Genomic DNA, 19,188 nt, shown 5'->3' on the forward strand with positions numbered 1-19,188 from the left:
TGAAGGAGTTCCAAAAGAGCGCTTGCTTTGGGAGTCTCGTGTCTGGCATGCGGACAATGTGGTCTGCCCAGCGGAGCTGATTTCCTCCTTTAAGACTCTGCTTGAAACCTACGTCTTTGCCCAAACTTTTAGTCATCTGTCCTAAAATCGGCTTGTGTGGCTCAGTGTCTGATTCTCCTGACTATGTTCCCGGGAAGCACGTGGATATTTTACTACATTGAGAGCCCTATGTAAAGGCAAGTTGTTGTTTATCATGCCTGATTCCACATAAAGATGAAACAGTTGTTATATGTTTTATAAAAATACATCAGAGCCCTATTTCTTTCTTACGCAGACAACAGCTTTCCCAGGTGAAGTCAAAGATCTGACCAAGAGAATCCGCACAGTGCTTATGGCCACTGCTCAGATGAAGGAGCACGAGAAGGACCCCGAGATGCTGGTGGACCTTCAGTACAGCTTGGCCAAGTCGTACGCCAGCACGCCCGAACTCAGGAAAACTTGGCTGGGCAGCATGGCAAAAATCCACCTGAAAAACGGAGATCTGTCTGAGGTGAGTAACCCAAACTTTTAAACAGAGGGAGCAAGTGAGTCCCACCCCAAATCAGCACTTCAGGAAGTTGAACTCAACAACAAAAACTTGTATTTATATAGCGCCTTTAACGTAGTTAGACGTCCCAAGGCGCTTCACAGGAGTATTGTGCGATACAATACTAACCCTAAATGCCGCATAAGTAGAAATTAGCACAGGTGACCAAAAGTTTGGTCAAAGAGATATGTTTTAAGGAGCGTTTTGAAGGAGGAGAGAGAGGTGGAGAGGTTTAGGGAGGGAGTTCCAGATCTTGAGGCCCAGGCAAACAGAAGGCACGGCCACCAATGGTTGAGCGATTATAATCGGGGATGCTCAAGAGGGCAAAATTAGAGGAGCACAGACATCTTAGGGGTTTGCAGGGCTGGAGGAAATTACAGAGATAGGGAGGGGCGAGGCCAGAGAGGGATTTGAAAATAAGGATGAGAATTTTGAAATTGAGGCATTGCTTAACCGGGAGCCAATGTAGGTCTGCGAGCACAGGGGTGATGGGTGAGCGGGACTTGGTGCGAGTTAGGCCATGGGCAGCCAAGTTTTGGTTCAGTTTGGATCAGTTCAATTCAGTTTCCAAACATCTGGAAATAAGAAGCTGGTATCAGTAAAAGGGACAATAAGGTTGTTGGATTGTCATAACAACTGGTTCTCTAATGTCCTATAGGGAAGAAAATCCTTACCCGGTCTGGCCTATATGTGACTCCAGACCCACACCAACTGGGTGACTCTTAACTGCTCTCTGAAGTAGCATAACCAAGCAACTCAGTTGCAACAAACCAGGGCAACTAGGGATGGACAATTAATGTCAGCCATGCCAGTGTTGCCCACATCCCGAGAATGAACAAAGACAGAAAGACTTGCATTTATATAACCCATCTTTCACAACCTCAGGATGTCCCAAAGTACTCACCAGCCAATGCTGGTAGTAGTCAGCGGTTCCCCAAGTGGGGTACTGGGGCACGAGCTGACACCTTTGCCCTGACCACGACGTGCACCTCATCGAGCAATAGCAGGTGTGCTGGGCCGAGTGGCCTCACTCTGTCCTCAATCTGTGTGAGTGAGGAACAAGAGTGCCGCAAGCTGAAGGACTCACTGCTCATGTCAGCTGAATCTCTCTCCTCGAGCCTTCCCAACTGGCAGTGCTTCATCTCCAGTCGGAAAAACCAGTTCTCATACCTAAATGGGAGAAGGACTCCTGCCCGCCGCTCAGTGATGTCCCTCTTTAACAGGTCAATATTCGACTTCCAGGTCTGTCGAGTGCCCTAGGATCATAGGAACAGCAGTAGGTCATTCAGCCCCTCAAGCCTGCTCCACCATGCAGTTAAAGCATTAGTATAGCACCCTTCATGACCACCGCACATCTCAAAGAACTTTACAGATACTGAAGTACTTTTGGAGTGTAGTCACTGTTGTAATATAGGAAACGCGGCAGCCAATTTGTGCACAGCAAGCTCCCATAAACAGCAATGTGATAATGACCAGATCATTTGTTTTTGTTATGTTGATTGAGGAATAAATATTGGCCAGGACACCGGGGATAACTCCCCTTCTTCAAAATAGTGCCGTGGTATATTTTACATCCACTTGAGAGAGCAGATGTTCAGGGGAAGGAGCAAGTTATTATTTAAATGGAGAAAGATTGCAAAGTGCTGCAGTACAGCAGGACCTGGGGGTACTTGTGCATGAAACACAAAAGAATAGTATGCAGGTACAGCAAGTGATAAGGAAGGCCAGTGGTACCTTGGCCTTTATTGCAAAGGGGATGGAGTATAAAAGCAGGGAAGTCTTGCTACAGCTGTATAGGGTATTGGTGAGGCCACACCTGGAATACTGCGTACAGTTTTGGTTTCCATATTTACGAAAGGATATACTTGCTTTGGAGGCAATTCAGAGAAGGTTCACTAGGTTGATTTCGGGGATGAAGGGGTTGACTTATGAGGAAAGGTTGAGTAGGTTGGGCCTCTACTCATTGGAATTCAGAAGATTGAGAGCTGATCTTATCAAAATGTATAAGATTATGAGGGGGCTTGACAAGGTGGTTTCAGAGAGGATGTTTCCACTGATGGGGGAGACTAGAACTAGAGGGCATGATCTTAGAATAAGGGGCCGCCCATTTAAAACAGAGATGAGGAGAAATTTCTTCTCTGAGGTTTGTAAATCTGTGGAGTTCGCTGCCTCAGAGAGCTGTGGATGCTGGTACATTGATTAAATTTAAGACAGAAATAGACAGTTTCTTAAACGATAAGGGAATAAGGGGTTATGGGGAGCGGGCGGGGAAATGGAGCTGAGTCCATGATCAGATCAGCCATGAGCTTATTGAATGGCGGAGCAGGCTCAAGGGGTCGTATGGTCTACTCCTGTTCCTATTTCTTATGTTCTTATGTGTGTGCAGTAGCTGATCATTTGTTGAAGCCGATTATAAATGTCGTATTTTCTATCTTTATTGCAACTTTCCTTTGGCTATTAAACTGATAACCGGGACATTTTACTAAACCCAGTCAGCAGGTGCACAGGTATCATTCCCATTATTCAACACTTCATGTAAGAGGTTTTTTATTGCTGTGTAACAAAACCTCCATTGATATAACTCTAGTGATCACCTTGTTTGGTGATCAGATACTGACCTCAACGGCCTCTATCTATTCCCAGTTCATTTTCTGTTCTGTCAGTACCAGCCTATAATGCAAATCTTTATCTCTGCAGATAATGTCAGACCATATGAACTGGACACTTTTTTTTTTTAAAGAGATGATGTCCCAAAATGCTTCGTAGCCATCTAAGTACTTTTGGAGTGCAAACGTCACTGTTGTAATGTAGGAAGTTAGCGTGCAGCAAGCTCCCACAAACAGCAATGGATAATGAGCAGATAATCTGTTTTTGTGTGAAGTTGGTTGTGGGATAAGTGTTGGCCAGGACACCAGGGATAACTCCCCTTCTTCAAAATAGTGCCGTGGTATATTTTACGTCCACCTGAGAGAGCAGACGGGGCCTCAGTTTAACATCTCATCTGAAAGACAGCACCTCCGACAATGCAGCACTCCCTTAGCACTGCACTGGAGTGTCAGCCGAGATTTATGTGCTCAAGTTCTCGGAGACGAGTGTGCTACCCACTGAGCTACTGCTGATTATGATTAGATCATGGCTAATCTATATCTCAACCCCATCAATCTACCTCCGTTCCATAGCCCTTGATAACCTTAGCTAACAAAAAATGTATCAATTTCAGTTTTTAAATTTTCAATTGACTTAGTCTCAACAGCTTTTTGGGGGAGAGAGTTGCAGATTCCCACTACCCTTTGCGTGAGGAAGTGCTTCCTGACAGCACCCCTGAATGGCCTGGCTCTGATTTTAAGGTTACGCCCCCGAGTTCTGGATGCCCCCACCACAGGAAACAGTTTCTCCCTATCTACCCCCGATCAAATCCTCCAATCATCTTAAACACCTCAATTAGATCACCCCTTAATCTTCTATCCTCAAGGGAATACAAGCCCAGTCTATGCAACCTCTCCTCATAATTTAACCCTTTTAGCCTACGTCCTTTCTGCTGTGTGCAGTAGCTGATCATTTGTTGAAGCCGATTATAAATGTCGTATTTTCTATCTTTATTGCAACTTTCCTTTGGCTATTAAACTGATAACCGGGACATTTTACTAAACCCAGTCAGCAGGTGCACAGGTATCATTCCCATTATTCAACACTTCATGTAAGAGGTTTTTTATTGCAGTGTAACAAAACCCCCATTGCTATAACTCTCGTGATCACCTTGTTTGGTGATGAGATACTGACCTCAATGGCCTCAATCTATTCCCAGTTCATTTTCTGTCGTGTCGGTACCAGCCTATAATGCACATTTTTTTATCTCTGCAGATAATGTCAGACCATTTCAACTGGGCACTTTTTTTTTAACTAAAAGAAAGACAGACTTGCATTTCTCTACATGACCTCATGATGTCCCAAAATGCTTCATAGTCAATGAAGTACTTTTGGAGTGCAGTCACTGTTGTAATGTAGGAATTTTGTGCACAGCAAGCTCCCACAAACAGCAATGTGATAATGAGCAGATATTCTGTTTTTGTGTGATGTTGATTGTGGGCTAAATGTTGGCCAGGACACCGGGGAGAACTCCCTGCTCTTCTGCGAATAGTGCCATGGGATCTTTTTGCAACCACCTGAGGGGTCAGACGGGGTCTCGGTTTAACGTCTCTTCCAAACGACGGCACCTCCGACTATGTAGCACGCCCTCAGCACAGCACTGGATTTTGTGCTCACGTCCCTGGACTCACGTCCCTGGAGTGGGGCTCGAACCCAGAACCTTCTGACTCAGATGTGAAAGTGCTTACCCACTGAGCCACGGCTGACACTTAACTGTGATTGGACAAGCTGTGAGTGATTGTCTGTCTTTGTAACATGTCCCTTCTCCTTTGCAGGCAGTGATGTGTTACATTCATGTGGCGGCCCTGGTTGCTGAATACCTTTACAGAAAAAGTAAGCAACAGATATTTTGTACTGACATGTATTACTTGATCGGGGCCTTGTGGATCTGGCCAACTGAACAAATGAAGGAGATTGTGTTCAGTGTAAACGAGCAGTTACTATTGGACACAACACATTCTGATAACGTGCCACTGCCACTGTAACTCGGTTTGTCTGAAGTGGGTTAGTGGCTGCACTGAAACAGTGGGCGGGGCAACACCCCATGAGTTAAGTGTTTGCCCATTTATTCCAACAGTAATAAAAACAGAAAATGTTGGAAATACTCAGCGGGTCAGGCAGCATCTATGGAGAGAGAAACCAAGTTAGCGTGTCAGGTCGATGACTGCTCCACAGATGCTGCCTGAATGCCTGAGTGTTTTCCAGCTTTTTCCGTTTCAGATTTCCAGCATCTGCAACATTTTGTTTTTGTTATTCCGACAGTAATTGCTACTGTTGATTCACAGGGTTACTGGGAGCCAAGTGGGAAGAATCCCAGCCCTCAATGAGAGCTGTTGTACTCCCCTATGTCCCATTAATGAGACTCGGGTGTGTGTGTGGGGGCCGGGGCGTGGAGAGTATGTATATTGGTATATGTCTGTGCGGTTATATGTGTCTGTCATGTGAACGTGTGTAGGAATGAGAGGATGAGACACCACATGTATGTGAGAGCGCATGGGTACGTGCAAGAATAAACAGGCAAGCGACAACAAGTGTGCAAGACTGTGTGACTGAACGTGAGCACTCAACACTGAGGGGCTGAGAACTGAGTGCTGCCACTTTCAGCTCCGATCTTGTTGCCGCATTCAAAAACACATCAGTTGCACAGCAACCAAAAATGTAAATGCAGTTCTTATGTTCCAACAGTGACAATTATGTCGTAATTAAATACCATTGAATAAAACTGAAAAGCTACATCAGGTTTTGATTTAAAATCATTACAATCCAAATATTTAATAAACTTTATAACTTAAGCTTGTATTTTTTTCCAACTTCCTATTTTGAAAAGTAGTTTGCCCATCCCTTAAATCACAACTTCTATTTCAAAATCTATTTCAAAAAGCAGTTCTTTTGATTCAAGCCAGTCACATCTTATATCCACACATCTTTCAGCAACCTTTCTCGGGTGAGACAATGATTAATGGGAGTGAAAGGACGCAGACAATAAAGGGGAGGTTGAGAAATGGATCTTCACACCCAGGGGGGTTTGAAGGTGACATTCTCTGCTACAAACCATTGATACTTGAAAAAGAGGAATATCAAAAGATATGGGGAGTGAGCGGGAGAGTGGGATTAGACTGGGTGGGATATTAAAGGGTGCAGGGAGTGAGTGGGATTAGACTGGGTGGGATATTAAAGGGTACGGGGCCTGAGTTTGAGAGTGAGATTGGACCAAGTGGCTCATGTAGAAATATACCGTGTTGGACTTGATGGGTCGAATGGCCTCGTTCTGTGATAGAACAGGGAATTATTTTTTAGGAATTATTGTACATTTTAAAAATTAATATTCTTTAACATTAGAGATACAAGATGATCACTGTATCCAAAGGAATGGAAAGTTCGAGGCGGTACAGTATTTGGAAATATTTTACGAGAGAAATATACTTGCATAATGATACTGGGTACTGTTTAGGTCAAAAGCCCCCAGTTTTATCCTGTACTTTACAACTCCTTTGGTTTGAGCCTTAGGATATAAATAATGGTTCGGTTCATTGCCTTTGCAGTGTTGTACAGTAATTACTTAGAATCTTATAATAAAGGTGTTATAAATTGCCTGTCATTTCCAGGTCTGATTTACTGCAGGGCAAGTTTGGCCTTTCCTCCATGAATTGAACGTGAACTGAAAGCTTGTACACACACGTTCACCCACTCGTGTGTCTTCTTAGTCTTGCTCTCTGATTTTCTCTCCTTGACTCTCTTTCAGTCTGTATCGCGCTCTCTCTCTCTCGCTCTCTGTTTGTGGGTCTCTTTCTCTGTCTCTGTCTCTTTGTCTCTGTCTCTGTCTCTTTCTCTGTCTCTCTCTCTGTGTTTCAATCTCTGTGTGTGTGTGTGTGTGTGTGTGTGTGTCTCTGTCTCTCTCTCTCGGTATCTCTCTCTCTGTCTCTGTCTGTCCCTGTCTGTCTCTCCTTCACTGTCTCTCTCACCCCGTGTGTGTGTGTCTCTGTCCCTCGCTCTCGCTGTGTGTGTGTGTATCTCTCGTTCTTGCTGTCGCTCCCTGACTCTCTGTGTTTTGTGTATCTCTGTTCCTGTGTGCGTGCCTCTGTCTCTTTCTGTATCTCTCTCTCTCTTGCTGCCTGTGTGTGTGTCCCTCTCTCTCTTCCTCTCTGTTTCTCTCTGAATCTGACTCTGTTTGCGTGTCTCTCTCTCCCACTCCCTGCCTGTCTCTCTGTCTGTGTGTGTGTGTGTCTCTCTCTCTCTCTCTCTCTCTCTCTCTCTCCCTCCCTGTCTCTCTGTGAATCTCTGTATCTCTCTGTCTCACTGTCTGTGTGTGTGTGTGTGTCTCTCTCTCTCTCTCGCTGTCTCTCTGGAGGGGTGGACCTGTCACTGGGGGCTGAAATTCTTTACCCTGGGCTCCAGCTAACCTGCGGGCCAGTGGCCTAATGGACCAGGCAGTCCTAAGCTGGGCAAACAGCAGGCCTTTTACCAGTGCTTTTTGCTGGTAAACTGCACAGTCTTTTTCAAGTTTAACTGCACTCTAATCCTGCACACTGGGGGCCCAGAGACGTCGCTGTTGGCAACTTGTACCCAAGGTCCCTGGACCAGGATAAGTCAGGTGCGTTCTCACAAGGAGAAAGCGTGCACTCCATAGCGTATAAACAGAAGCTGTATCTGTGAGCAATGTGCGTAGGCTTGGTTTGGAGACTTAAACATGAGGATGGGTTTTAGCACATCACTCACCGTTTGTTTGAAGGCCAAGAATCCAGTTTCAATTTTTTGTTTTGATAGATTAAACGCAAGTATATGGTGTCAGAACATGCCGATCTGAACCAGACCATGTCATGATTGAGCTGAAACAGCAGATGTTGGGGGCGAAATTGCCCCATTTTACAGCCCCGCCGATCGCGCCACTGGCGGACAGCCGCTCACGGGACGGTGATTAAAGGGGAAGGCGGTAACCCCCAGGCCACCATCTTTTTGGTCGGCTGATTCTCGGGTTGGCTCGACCGCCTTGTGGTGCCAGGCTGGTGGTGCAGTCTGTCCCAGGCCGTGCCGGTGGCCATCAGAGGCCGTGCAGCATGCTCAGCGGTCTTTCCCTTTAATCAGGGCGGGAAGCTTTGGAAGCGCGCCAGCCAGCGTTACGCAGAACAACCGTGTAGCACTGAACATTCCGCCCCAGTTGCGCCCCGGGTCCCGCCTCTAAAGAAAGTGGAGCGGGAGAGATTATGCTTGGCTTCCTGTCGGGGTGGTGAGGGCAATTCCCCGTCGGGGACGGGGCTTCCGTGCCGAGCGCTAAAAGTCCCGCTCCCGGGAGGTTACCGCCCCCAGTCAGGGCGTTTCACCCCCATTATGTTGTGGAAGATGCAAAGCATGGGGCATGCTTCCTCCTCCCTCCCCCGCCCGACCCCAGACTGCGGCCGAGAGGACTGCCCAGTGACCACGCTGGACACTGGCCCCCGGGTTTAAAGGGGGAGGTGGGTAGAGTATGCACAAGCCCCAAAGCAGGCGGTGAACCCGGGGAGTCCAGTCAAGCCTTATCACCGAAGGGCGCTACTCAGCATCGAGCCTGCGGCCAACATCTCGCCGTAGGTGTTATGTCTGTTATGAATGACTGACTCCACGAGGCAATGTGTTATACTCAAACTGTAGTGACCTTGGTACTTTATTCCAAACTCCAGAGTGAGGCACAAGCATGGTGTTCAGCCTTTTATACTGGGCCCTGCCACCACGGCAGGAAACCCCTGGTCTCCATCAGTTGCACCCTCTAGTGGTGCCAGCATGTATATACACATTTTAAACCTTATTGATAGTACATCAGGTAAACAAGTTTCCATCTTATGCAACCACACAGTGACGACACAAAGAGTACATCCATAGTCTGTATGTTCAACAGTAGGCAACTAGGCTCATAGAGCAGTGCCTGGTCTCCAGTCGTCTTGGATCCCCTTGTCACTGGACCAAGAACTTGCTCAGCTAAGTCGGTGTGCAATGGCCACCCCACGTTAAAAGAACGCATGCTCAGGCATCTTTCACTCCTTTCCCTCAACTACTGTCTGTCCCACCTGTGACAGAGACTATAATTCCCGTATTAGACTGTTCAGTCACCTAAGAACTCATTTTTAGAGTGGGAGCAAGTCTTCCTCGATTCCGAGGGACTGCCTATGATAATAATTACTGACTGAGCCGCCCCTCCCTGGCTGGTGAGCGGGGGAGAGAATTCAGGGGGCCGCAGCCAGGGATCTGGGTAAGTGGTGAGGGGGGCCCTGGACCTGATTGGGCGAAGGGAAGTTGGGGGAGAGCCCGAGACAAGGGAGGCCCAAGGCTTCGTGGTGAGACCTGGAGAGGTTCTTGCTTCCCCTGGCCCATATAGAAGCCTGCAGTAAAATTGAATTACTTACCTGCTTGGGTCTTTTCTGGCCCCCCCCACCCCCCTCCCTCCCAACAGGTCTAGCCTGGGGGCGGGAGACGCTATTCCTGCTCCCCCACTCTGGCCTCTAACAAATATTGCACTCAGGGCCCAATGACAGCACTGAATTCAATCTGAATGTTTAAAGCAGGAGCCCGCTGTCTTCCTGCGATGTTCCCCTCGGCTGCTCTAAAGAGCAGATTAACATCGGGACACGACAGGTAGACAGCGGGATCAGAGGGGGAAGTCATTGCCCCCATCTGAACTCCTCCTTCCCCCTACCGCCTCCCTCAGCCCAGTTCCCACAAGGCCGGGGGTGGAAGTGAGTGTGGTTTTCACTGTCTTCCTGTTTCTTAATTTGAAGCTGCTAACTCACAACCACATTAGTGCAAAAGCTTTCTTCCTATTTCTACATTAAAAATCTTGCATCTGCATGACATTTCCCCTCAACCTTTTTCCATTATATGTTTCTTTCTTCACAATTAGAATGTGAACTGTCTCTGCAAACTAGACCCGCGATAATTACACACTCCACCAGTGGAGGTACTGCAGCACTGACTGAAGGCTGTGACCACACTTTCCGTTAGAATCGTGGACACAGGAATTTCACAGAATCGTAGATTGATACAGCACAGGAGGCGGCCATTCGGCTCATCGTGCTGTGCCGGCTCTTTGGTGGAGCTAACGAATTAATCACACTCCCACACTCTTTCATAAGAACATAAGAAATAGGAGCAGGAGTAAGCCATACGACCCCTCGCGCCTGCTCCACCATTTAATACAATCATGGCTGATCCGATCATGGACTCAGGTTCATTTCCCCGCCCGCTCCCCATAACCCCTTATCCCCTTATCATTTAAAAAACTGTCTATTTCTGTCTTAAATGTATTCAATGTCCCAGCTTCCACGCTCTCTGAGGCAGCGAATTCCACAGATTTACAACCCTCTGAGAGAAGAAATTTCTCCTCTTAGTTTTAAATGGGCGGCCCCTTATTCTAAGGTCATGCTCTCTAGTTCTGGTCTCCCCCATCATTGGAAACATCCTCTCTGCATCCACCTTGTCAAGCCCCCTCATAATCTTATAATCTTTCCCCATAGGACTGTAATTTTTCTAACCAAGTATTTATCCAATTCTCTTTTGAATGTTACTATTGAATCTGCTTCACCATCTATTCAACAATCCAGATATTCCAGATCCCAACAACTCTGTGTGTAAAATTTAAAAAAAAGTTTTCCTCATATCGCCTCTTTTGCCAATCACCTTAAGTCAGTGTCCTCTGGTTACTGCTCCACTGCCAGTAGAAACAGTCTCTCCTTATTTATTCTATCAAAACCATTCATGGCTTTCAACACCTCTATCAAATCTCCTCTTAACCGTCTCTGCTCTAAGGTGAAGAACCCCAGCTTCTCCAGTCTCTCCACATAACTGTATTCCCTCATCCCTGGTACCGTTCTGGTCAATCTCTTCTGCACCCTCTCCAAGGCCTTGACATCCTTCCTAAAGTGGTACCCAGAATAATAATACTATAGTCCAGCTGAAGCCTAACCAGTGTTTTATAAATGTTTTGCATAGCTCCCTTACTCTATTAATAAAGCCAAGGATCCCATATGTTTTAACAGCAGTCTCAACCTGCCGTTACACCCCTTCCTGCACCTCTTTTAAAATAATACTTTTTACAACAAGACAACAACTTGCATTTAACGTAGTAAAACATCCCAAGCCGCTTCATGGGAGTATTATCAAATGTTATAATGCAAATATAAAAATAAAGACCGATTGTATGAGTTTGGAATGGGGACTGAATCGTGCCTGTGTGCCTAAGTCCAGCTATTCCCTGCCCTCTAATCCTGCTGCTCCTGAAGTTGGCCCGTGGATTTAAATGTGACCCAGGGGTTAAAATAGCTCGGTATTCATTTACGGAGCAGGGTGAGTTTCCAAATCAACTTGCTACCCACCCGCTCAAAACCTGCCTGGAGTTAAAATCGGGCCTATGTTTTCCTGTCTCCAATCTATTGGTACCTCCCCAGTGTCTCCCTCATAATAGGAACACTGTGAACAGGAGGAGACCATGCAGCCCTTCGGGCCTACTTTGCCATTCAGTTAGATCACGGTTGAAATGTACCTCAGCCCCATTTACCCTCCTTTGTCCCTATCCCTTGACACCCAGACCCAACAAAAATCTATCGATCTCTGTATTGAAGCTCCAACTGTCCCTGGCCTTTCTGAGGAAAAGAGTTCCAGACCTCCACTGCCCTTTGTGTGAACTAATGCTTCCTTTTCCCTTCTGAACGCTCTGACTCTAATGTTAAGATTATGTCCCTTTTGTTCTTGATTTCCCCCACCAGTGAAATTAATTTCTAACCTATCGAATCCTTTTAATGATCGTAAGTGCCTCACAAATCCTCTCCCTGGGCACTCTCAATGCTCTGGGATAACTATTGTTTATTAAGTACCTTTTAGTCTCTCTAAGACATCCAACACATTTATAGAATCATAGAAAGTTATGGCACGGAAGGAGGCCATTCGGCCCATCGTGTCAACGCCAGTCGAAAGAGCTATCCAGCCTAATCCCACTTCCCAGCTTTTGGTCTGTAGCCTTGCAGTTTATGGCACTTCAAGTGCATATCCAAATACTTTTAAAATGTGATGACAGTTTCTGCCTCTACCACCCTTCAGGCAGTGTGTTTCAGACTCCCACCACCCTCTGAGGAGAGAGTGGGGCAGTGGGATTAGTTTAGGATTGATACAGGGTTTTGGGGAGAGAGCAGGCATTGGGATTAATTTTGGCTGGTTCTAGCAAAGAATGTCTAGCCAGGACAGACACAATGGGACGAATAGTGGCCTCCTGTACTGTAAACTTCGATGGTTCTGTGCAACACTAATGATCACATTCTTATTTCACAAATTATCCTCAAGTTGTGAAAAGGACACATAAAATCTGCAACAGCATATATATAGGTAAAGTGAGTGGACAAAAATTTGGCAGATGGAGTATAATGTGTGAAACTGTGAGATTATCCACTTTGATAGAAAAAATAAAAAAACAAATAATTATTTAAATGGAGAGACACTACAAAATGCTGTGGTACAGAGAGATCTGGGGGTTCTTGTGCATGAAACACAAAGTTAATATGCAGGTACAGCAAGTAATTAGGAAGGCAAATGGAATGTGGACCTTTATTGCAAGGGGGATAGAGTATAAAAGTAGGGAAGTCTTGCTACAACTGTACAGGGTATTTGAGACCACACCTACAGTACTGCATACAGTTTTGGTCTCCTTATTTAAGGAGGGATATACTTGCATTGAAGGCTGTTCAGAGAAGGTTCACTTGGTTGATTCCAGAGAAGAGGGAGTTGACTTATGAAGAAAAGTTGAGCAGGTTGGGCCTATACTCATTGGAATTTAGAAGAATGAGAGATGATCTTATTGAAACATATACGGTTCTGAGGGGGCTTGACGGGTAGATGCAGAGAGGATGTTTCCCCTCGTGGGGGAATCTCGAACTAGGGGGTATAGGTTCAGAATAAAGGGTCGCCCATTTAAAATGGAGATGAAGAGGAATTTCTTCTCTGAGGGTCGTGAATCTCTAGAATTCTCTGCCCCAGAGAGCTGTGGAGGCTGGGTCATTTAATATATTAAGGTGAAGATAGACAGATTTTTGAACGATAAGGGTGTTAAGGGTTATGGGGAGCGGGCAGGGAAGAGGAATTGAGGCCAAGATCAGATCAGCCATGATCTTATTGAATGGCAGAGCAGGCTTGAGAGGTCGAATGGCCTACTTCTGCTCCTATTTCTTATGTACTATTGAAGATTGTGGCAACTGGCCGAGGGGACATCTTGTCTGCATCAGGAAGCAAAATGTGCAGCTCATGGGTTTCTGTATGTTGAATGGAAAATCACACACATCACTAACCTGCCTGTTTTGTGTGCCTGTCAAACACCCACACACTCTATATAATGGTGATAAATTGCATGGGGTTTGATATAGAGTTGCAAATTGTGGCTGGGCGGTGTCCTGGAGATATCACGTTACCTCCTGCCTTCAAACACCGTGCAGCCTTTATCTCCTGGTCCAATATTTGTTTAATAACTGATAAACTGTTAAAAGCAAATGAAGAAAGAACACCATTTATAATGGTCCTATGATTTTTTTTTTACCTGGGTTGCTTGTAGCAGTGTCCAGGTGATTAATCTATAGGGTTTCCCTGGAATCTCCAGGAATTAAAGGGTTGGCAACCTTAGTTTGGGAGGGAAATCCAACAACATCATGGGAGAGCTGAGGAGGTAATCTACTGTGACCACCACTTTGAAAGGGAGTGTGTTTGACTTTTCTTTGATTGGTGCCTGAAGTTTGTTGGTGGCTGAAATCTGATTAATTAATCAATTAATGGTCAATTGTTGCTGCGACATTGTTTCAAAAAGTTAACGAGCGCCCGCCCCTCCCCTTGTTGTAAGCCCACCATCTTCCGTTGTTTGTGCCTAAAGCAAGTTGCTGGCTACTTTGTGACCCCCCCGGAGGCCTTGCTTTGGATCAGTATCAGCCGAGGGGTGCAGTGTGTTGTTTGCGAACAAACTTTGCAGTGATTGGCTCCAGACTTTCAGCAAGTGATCCAAAAATGGAATGATTTCAACGGTAAAGGAAATGGCGTGCGGAGTAAACGGGCTGCCAAATCGCTACGAGCCCAATATACACGATTGGTGAAGACCAGTTTCACCCCTAAAGTTCAGCTGCTGCTGATTATAACAATGCAGATTCCATCGGAGGGAGTGGATCGTGCTCCAGGGTCAGAAGAATAGAACGTAAGATTTAAGAGCAAGAGTAGGCATTCAATAAAATCATGGCTGATCATCGACCTTAACTCCACCTTCCCGCACTATCCCCATATCCCTTGATTTCCTTAATATCCAAAAATCTATCTATCTCAGCCTTGAATATACTCAGACTCAGCACCCACAGGCTGGGGCAGAGAATTCCAAAGATTCACAACCCTCTGAGTGTAGAACTGCTTCCTCATCTCTGTCTTCAATGGCCTTCCTGAGACTGAGCCTCCTGGTTCTAGACCCTCCAGCCTGGGGAAACAGCCTCTCAGCAGCTACCCTGTCAATCCCCTTCAGAATCTTGTATGTTTCAATGAGATCACCTCTCATTCTTCTAAACTCCAGAGTATAGGCCCATTCTACACAATCTCTCATCATAAGACAGCCCTCTCCTCCCAGGGATCAATCGAGTGAACCTTTTTTGCACCACCTCCAAGGCAAGTATATCCTTCCTTAGATAAGGAGACCAAAACTGTGCACAGTACTCCAGGTGTGGTCTCACCAAGGCCTTGTACAATTGTAGCAAGACATCCTTACTCTTATACTCCAAGCCCCTTGCAATAAAGGACAACATGCCATTTGCCTTCCTTATTGCTTGCTGTACCTGCATGCTAACTTTGTGTTTCTTGCACAAGGCCACCCAAATCTCTCTCAACACCAACATTTAAACGTTTCTCATCTTTTAAAAAATATTCTGTTTTTCTATTCTTTCTACCAAAGTGAATAATCTCACATTTGCCCCCATTATACTCCATCTACCACCTTACTGCCCATTCACTTAGTCTATCTATATCTCTTTGCAGACGCTTTGTGTTCTGCTCACAGCTTACTGTCCCACCTAGCTTTGTATCATCAGCAAACCTGGATACATTACACTCAGTCCCTTCATCTAGGTCATTAAAATAGATTGTAAATAGCTGAGGCCCCAGCACTGATCCTTGCGGCACCCCGCTAGTTACAGCCCGCCAAACTGAAAATAAACATTTATCCCCACTCTCTGTTTTCTGTCCATTAACCAATCCTCTATCCAGGCTAATACATTACCTCCAATCCCATGATCCCTTATCTTGTGTAATAGTCTTTCATGTGGCACCTTATCAAATGCCTTTTGGAAATCCAAATTTACTACATCCACTGGTTCCCCTTTATGTACCCTGCTGGTTACATCCTCAAAAAACTCTAATAAATTTATCAAACACAATTTCCCTTTCATAAAACCATATTGACTCTGCCTAACCATATTATGATTTTCTAAGTGTCCTGATACCACTTCCTTAACAATGGATTCCAGCATTTTCCTGATGACGGATGTCAGGCTAACTGACCTGTCGTTCCCTGTTTTCTCTCTCCCTCCTTTCTTGAATAGTGCTGTTATATTTGCTATCTTCCAATCTGCTGGGACCGTTCTAGAATTGAGGGAATTTTGGAACATCAAAATCAATGCATCCACTATGCAAAACAATGCAGATTCCATCGGAGGGAGTGAATCCTGCTCCAGGGTCTCAAAAGCAAAATACTGTGGATGCTGGAAATTGAAAATAAAAACAGAAAATGCTGGAAGCACTCCGCAGGTCAGGCAGCATCTGCGGAGAGAGAAACAGAGTTAATGTTTCAGGTCGATGACCTTTTTTCACAAATGCTCCACATTCTGCCAGTTGATATCTTGGACAACCCTGTACAAGTAACAGCTGTTGAGATAAAATACACATTTAAAGTGTCTTTGTGTTTTTTCCCCCCTCTCAGAGTTGTTTCCTAAAGGCTGCTCAGCTTTCAAAGCAATAACTCCCAACATTGAGGAAGAAGCTGCAATGAAAGAGGATGCAGGAATGCAAGATGTCCATGACACTGAGGTAAGGTTTCAACATTGATTGGCTATTTTATCCATTCATATATGTATCTCCGAGAACTACAGCCCGACTGTGACATACAAATTAATGGGGCTGGATTTTCGTTTCTGGTCATTTTCGGGCGGTAACATTTGCGCCTGGGAACAGTTTGCGCCTCAGTCAGCAAAATTCATCAGCTGGGCCCTGAGTGTGGTGCAGGGCGCTAAGGGAGGCGTTGTACACCTCTCTCAGGGCGCTAGGCCGGCTGAGCAACTGCAAATCTGTTGCAAAAGAGCCGGACTCAGAGCGCCCTAAGAAAGGCTTCGGTGGAGAAAAACAAATCACACATAAAAACACAACATTCCCCATACCTTAAACACCCCACAATCAGCTACATCACAAAAATAAAACTCAACAAAACAATCTCTCAAACTTACCTCATTCATCGTTCATCGCTCCCTGCCTCCGGGACAGCTCTGACCTGGTTTTCCAGGTCGTCCCGCCATGGGGCACTATAGGGTCAGCGCACAACAAAGTTCACCGTGGAGTCGAAACTGGCGGCGTTCCACGCCGGCTGGACGCTCCCGGGCGGTGCTGCTGTGCATCTCTGGCAACTCATATCTCGGCAGGGCACCCGCTCGGAAACCATTACCGCCATCATTACCGGCCCTCCAGGGCGTGAGCAGAGGTGCCAACGTCGGGAAAGTCCCTGGTCTTTGAATGACTAGGCTTTCACTCATCATCCGGGCATCATCAATCTTCTCAGTGGGCAGTACTTTCACCTGAGTCTGAAGGCTCTGGGTTCAGAGACTTGAGCAATATAATCTAGGTTGGCATTTCATTGGAGTACTGAGCGAGTGTTGCACTGTCAGATCCATCGTATTTCCAATGTTACCGTAAATCAAGGACCTGTCGGTCTATTCACTTGGAAATTAAAGATCCCATTCTATTATTGGGAGAGGAACAGGGATTTATCCCAATATCCCAGCCGATGTTCTTCCCTCAGTACACACGACTGAAACATGTGCGGTGACTTGTTATGAAATGGTTGAGGGAGAACTGTTAGCCAGGACAACTCACTCCTCAACTTCAAATACTGCCATTGCATCTTCTAGCCCCATCTGAATCACTGGAACAGGCAGGTAGGTGTCCCAGTTTAAGGGAGATGGCTGCTTCAGGAATGTAGCATTCCCTCTTCCCTGTGCTGTAGTTTCAGCATGGATATTGTGCTCTGGATCTGGAGTGATCCAGGGCAGTGACTGCTACCAACTGATCCAAGTTCATCTGTTACTTTTCACCAAAAGGATTACTCATAACCACAGACTTGGGGGCTGGAAATTCGGTCCCACCGTTTCTGAGGTAGTGACACCTGGCTGATTTTAGTGGTAGGTGCCACCTCAAACTGCCAAATTCAGTTTTCCTGCCCAAAGGTGAGAGAGCAGCGCTAAAAGTGGCTGTACAGTCCAATATGAGAACCACAGTCCCTGTCACAGGTGGGACAGATAGTCGTTGAGGGAAAGGGTGGGCGGGACAGGTTTGCGCCAGCGGAGCGGCAGCTCAGGAGGCCCACCGAATTTCCCCAGCATGCAAGGTGAAAAAAATGGAAAAAAATATTTCTGGCACTTTCCCTCACTCACATTTTCCCACCGGGGAAAAAAATAAACATAACCACTTACCTTGATGTCTGGACACTCCCGCCCCGGGTTCCCCCTGATGTCCCACTACCTTTCCCGGGCTGTATGGGCACCTGCCGGTAAGGCCACCGCACTCACCAAATTCCGCAGCGGCAGCAGCAAGTGGCGGGGGTGGGTGCGGGGGGGGACACTCGATGACATCACTACCGCCCAACGAAATTTCCCGGGAGCCGAGGAACCCGGTCACCACCAACGGTAAGCACTTAGACGCCCATCTCCGGCATTAACGGGTGGTGTTGCCAGCCGAGTTTTGACCTCGGGGTGTTTATCTTTTTACACCCGTAGAATTGCCTATCCCTCCCCCGATCCAGTGATTAATGCTGGGACCCTGTTCTATGAGCAGTCCTCCAGCACATCCTTTGAGGATGGGCCTGAATGGTGGGTCCAGATCCAGGTTACTTAATTAAGTGGGTCCTGAGAGTTGATCCAGATCCTGACAGCACATGTACTTCCAGCCCAAGAAGCTGAATACCAATCAGGAATAGGAAGCCAAAAACCTTCGCTTTTGCGAATTTAAACAAATCAATTAATTCCACATGATAGGTGTAGCTCTCTCCTTATCCTTTCAGAATGCTGCACCATGTCATGCTCATGGTGTTATGCCACATACTTTCATTCTCTGGGTATTAACTGTGGGAAAGAGTCTGCTTCTGCCCACCCTGTCCTGTCCTTTCATCATTTTAAACACTTCTATCATATCGCCCTGTAATCTACATTCTAATGTAAAATGATAAACCCAATCCAGGTATGATTTTGAGCTACAATGAAGTAAAAGATGAGAATATGTGGCGTGATATCTGTCTCCGATAACTGCCTAAGTGGGTTGGTGTTTTATAACAATCTGAGTGGCTGTATATAGAAAGAGCTTGTCATGTCACACTCAAAAGTGTTATGAAGTATGTGTCACACTTGCATTTGATCAGTTTAAATATCAAATTGCCCCACTATCCGCAAGGCTGGCACAGGCCGATGTCAGCCTGCTTCGGATGCCAGGCCCTGGCCCAGTCAATGGTGGCCCAGTGACAGTTGCCAAAGGGCCATGCAGAGTGCACAGTGCCCCTCCCCTTTAACTGAAAGGGAGGGGCGAGTCCCCTTTAACTGAAGGGGAGGGGCGTTGTAGTGTGTCCGCACTGCGCTGACGCCCCGGGACCGCCCCTCCGAGGAAGCGTAGTGCCGGATTCAGCACTTCGCGTCTTTGAGCGGCGGAAAGCCCAATTCCACGGTGGGGGCGGG

At 46.3% G+C, this 19,188-nt stretch overlaps 1 protein-coding gene across 1 annotated transcript in view; it reads left to right on the plus strand.

The window, feature by feature from the left end:
• The window catches only part of LOC139265766 (dedicator of cytokinesis protein 11-like), a 304,412-nt gene that overhangs the window by 231,725 nt on the left and 53,499 nt on the right, over window positions 1-19,188 (plus strand). The window contains exons 43-45 of the mRNA XM_070883138.1: window positions 335-550; window positions 5,008-5,065; window positions 16,179-16,285. Coding sequence (XP_070739239.1) covers window positions 335-550; window positions 5,008-5,065; window positions 16,179-16,285 — 381 coding nt within the window. The remainder of the gene's footprint in view (window positions 1-334; window positions 551-5,007; window positions 5,066-16,178; window positions 16,286-19,188) is intronic.

The sequence above is a fragment of the Pristiophorus japonicus genome, chromosome 6, assembly GCF_044704955.1.
Source record: "Pristiophorus japonicus isolate sPriJap1 chromosome 6, sPriJap1.hap1, whole genome shotgun sequence".
NCBI lineage: Eukaryota > Metazoa > Chordata > Chondrichthyes > Pristiophoridae > Pristiophorus > Pristiophorus japonicus.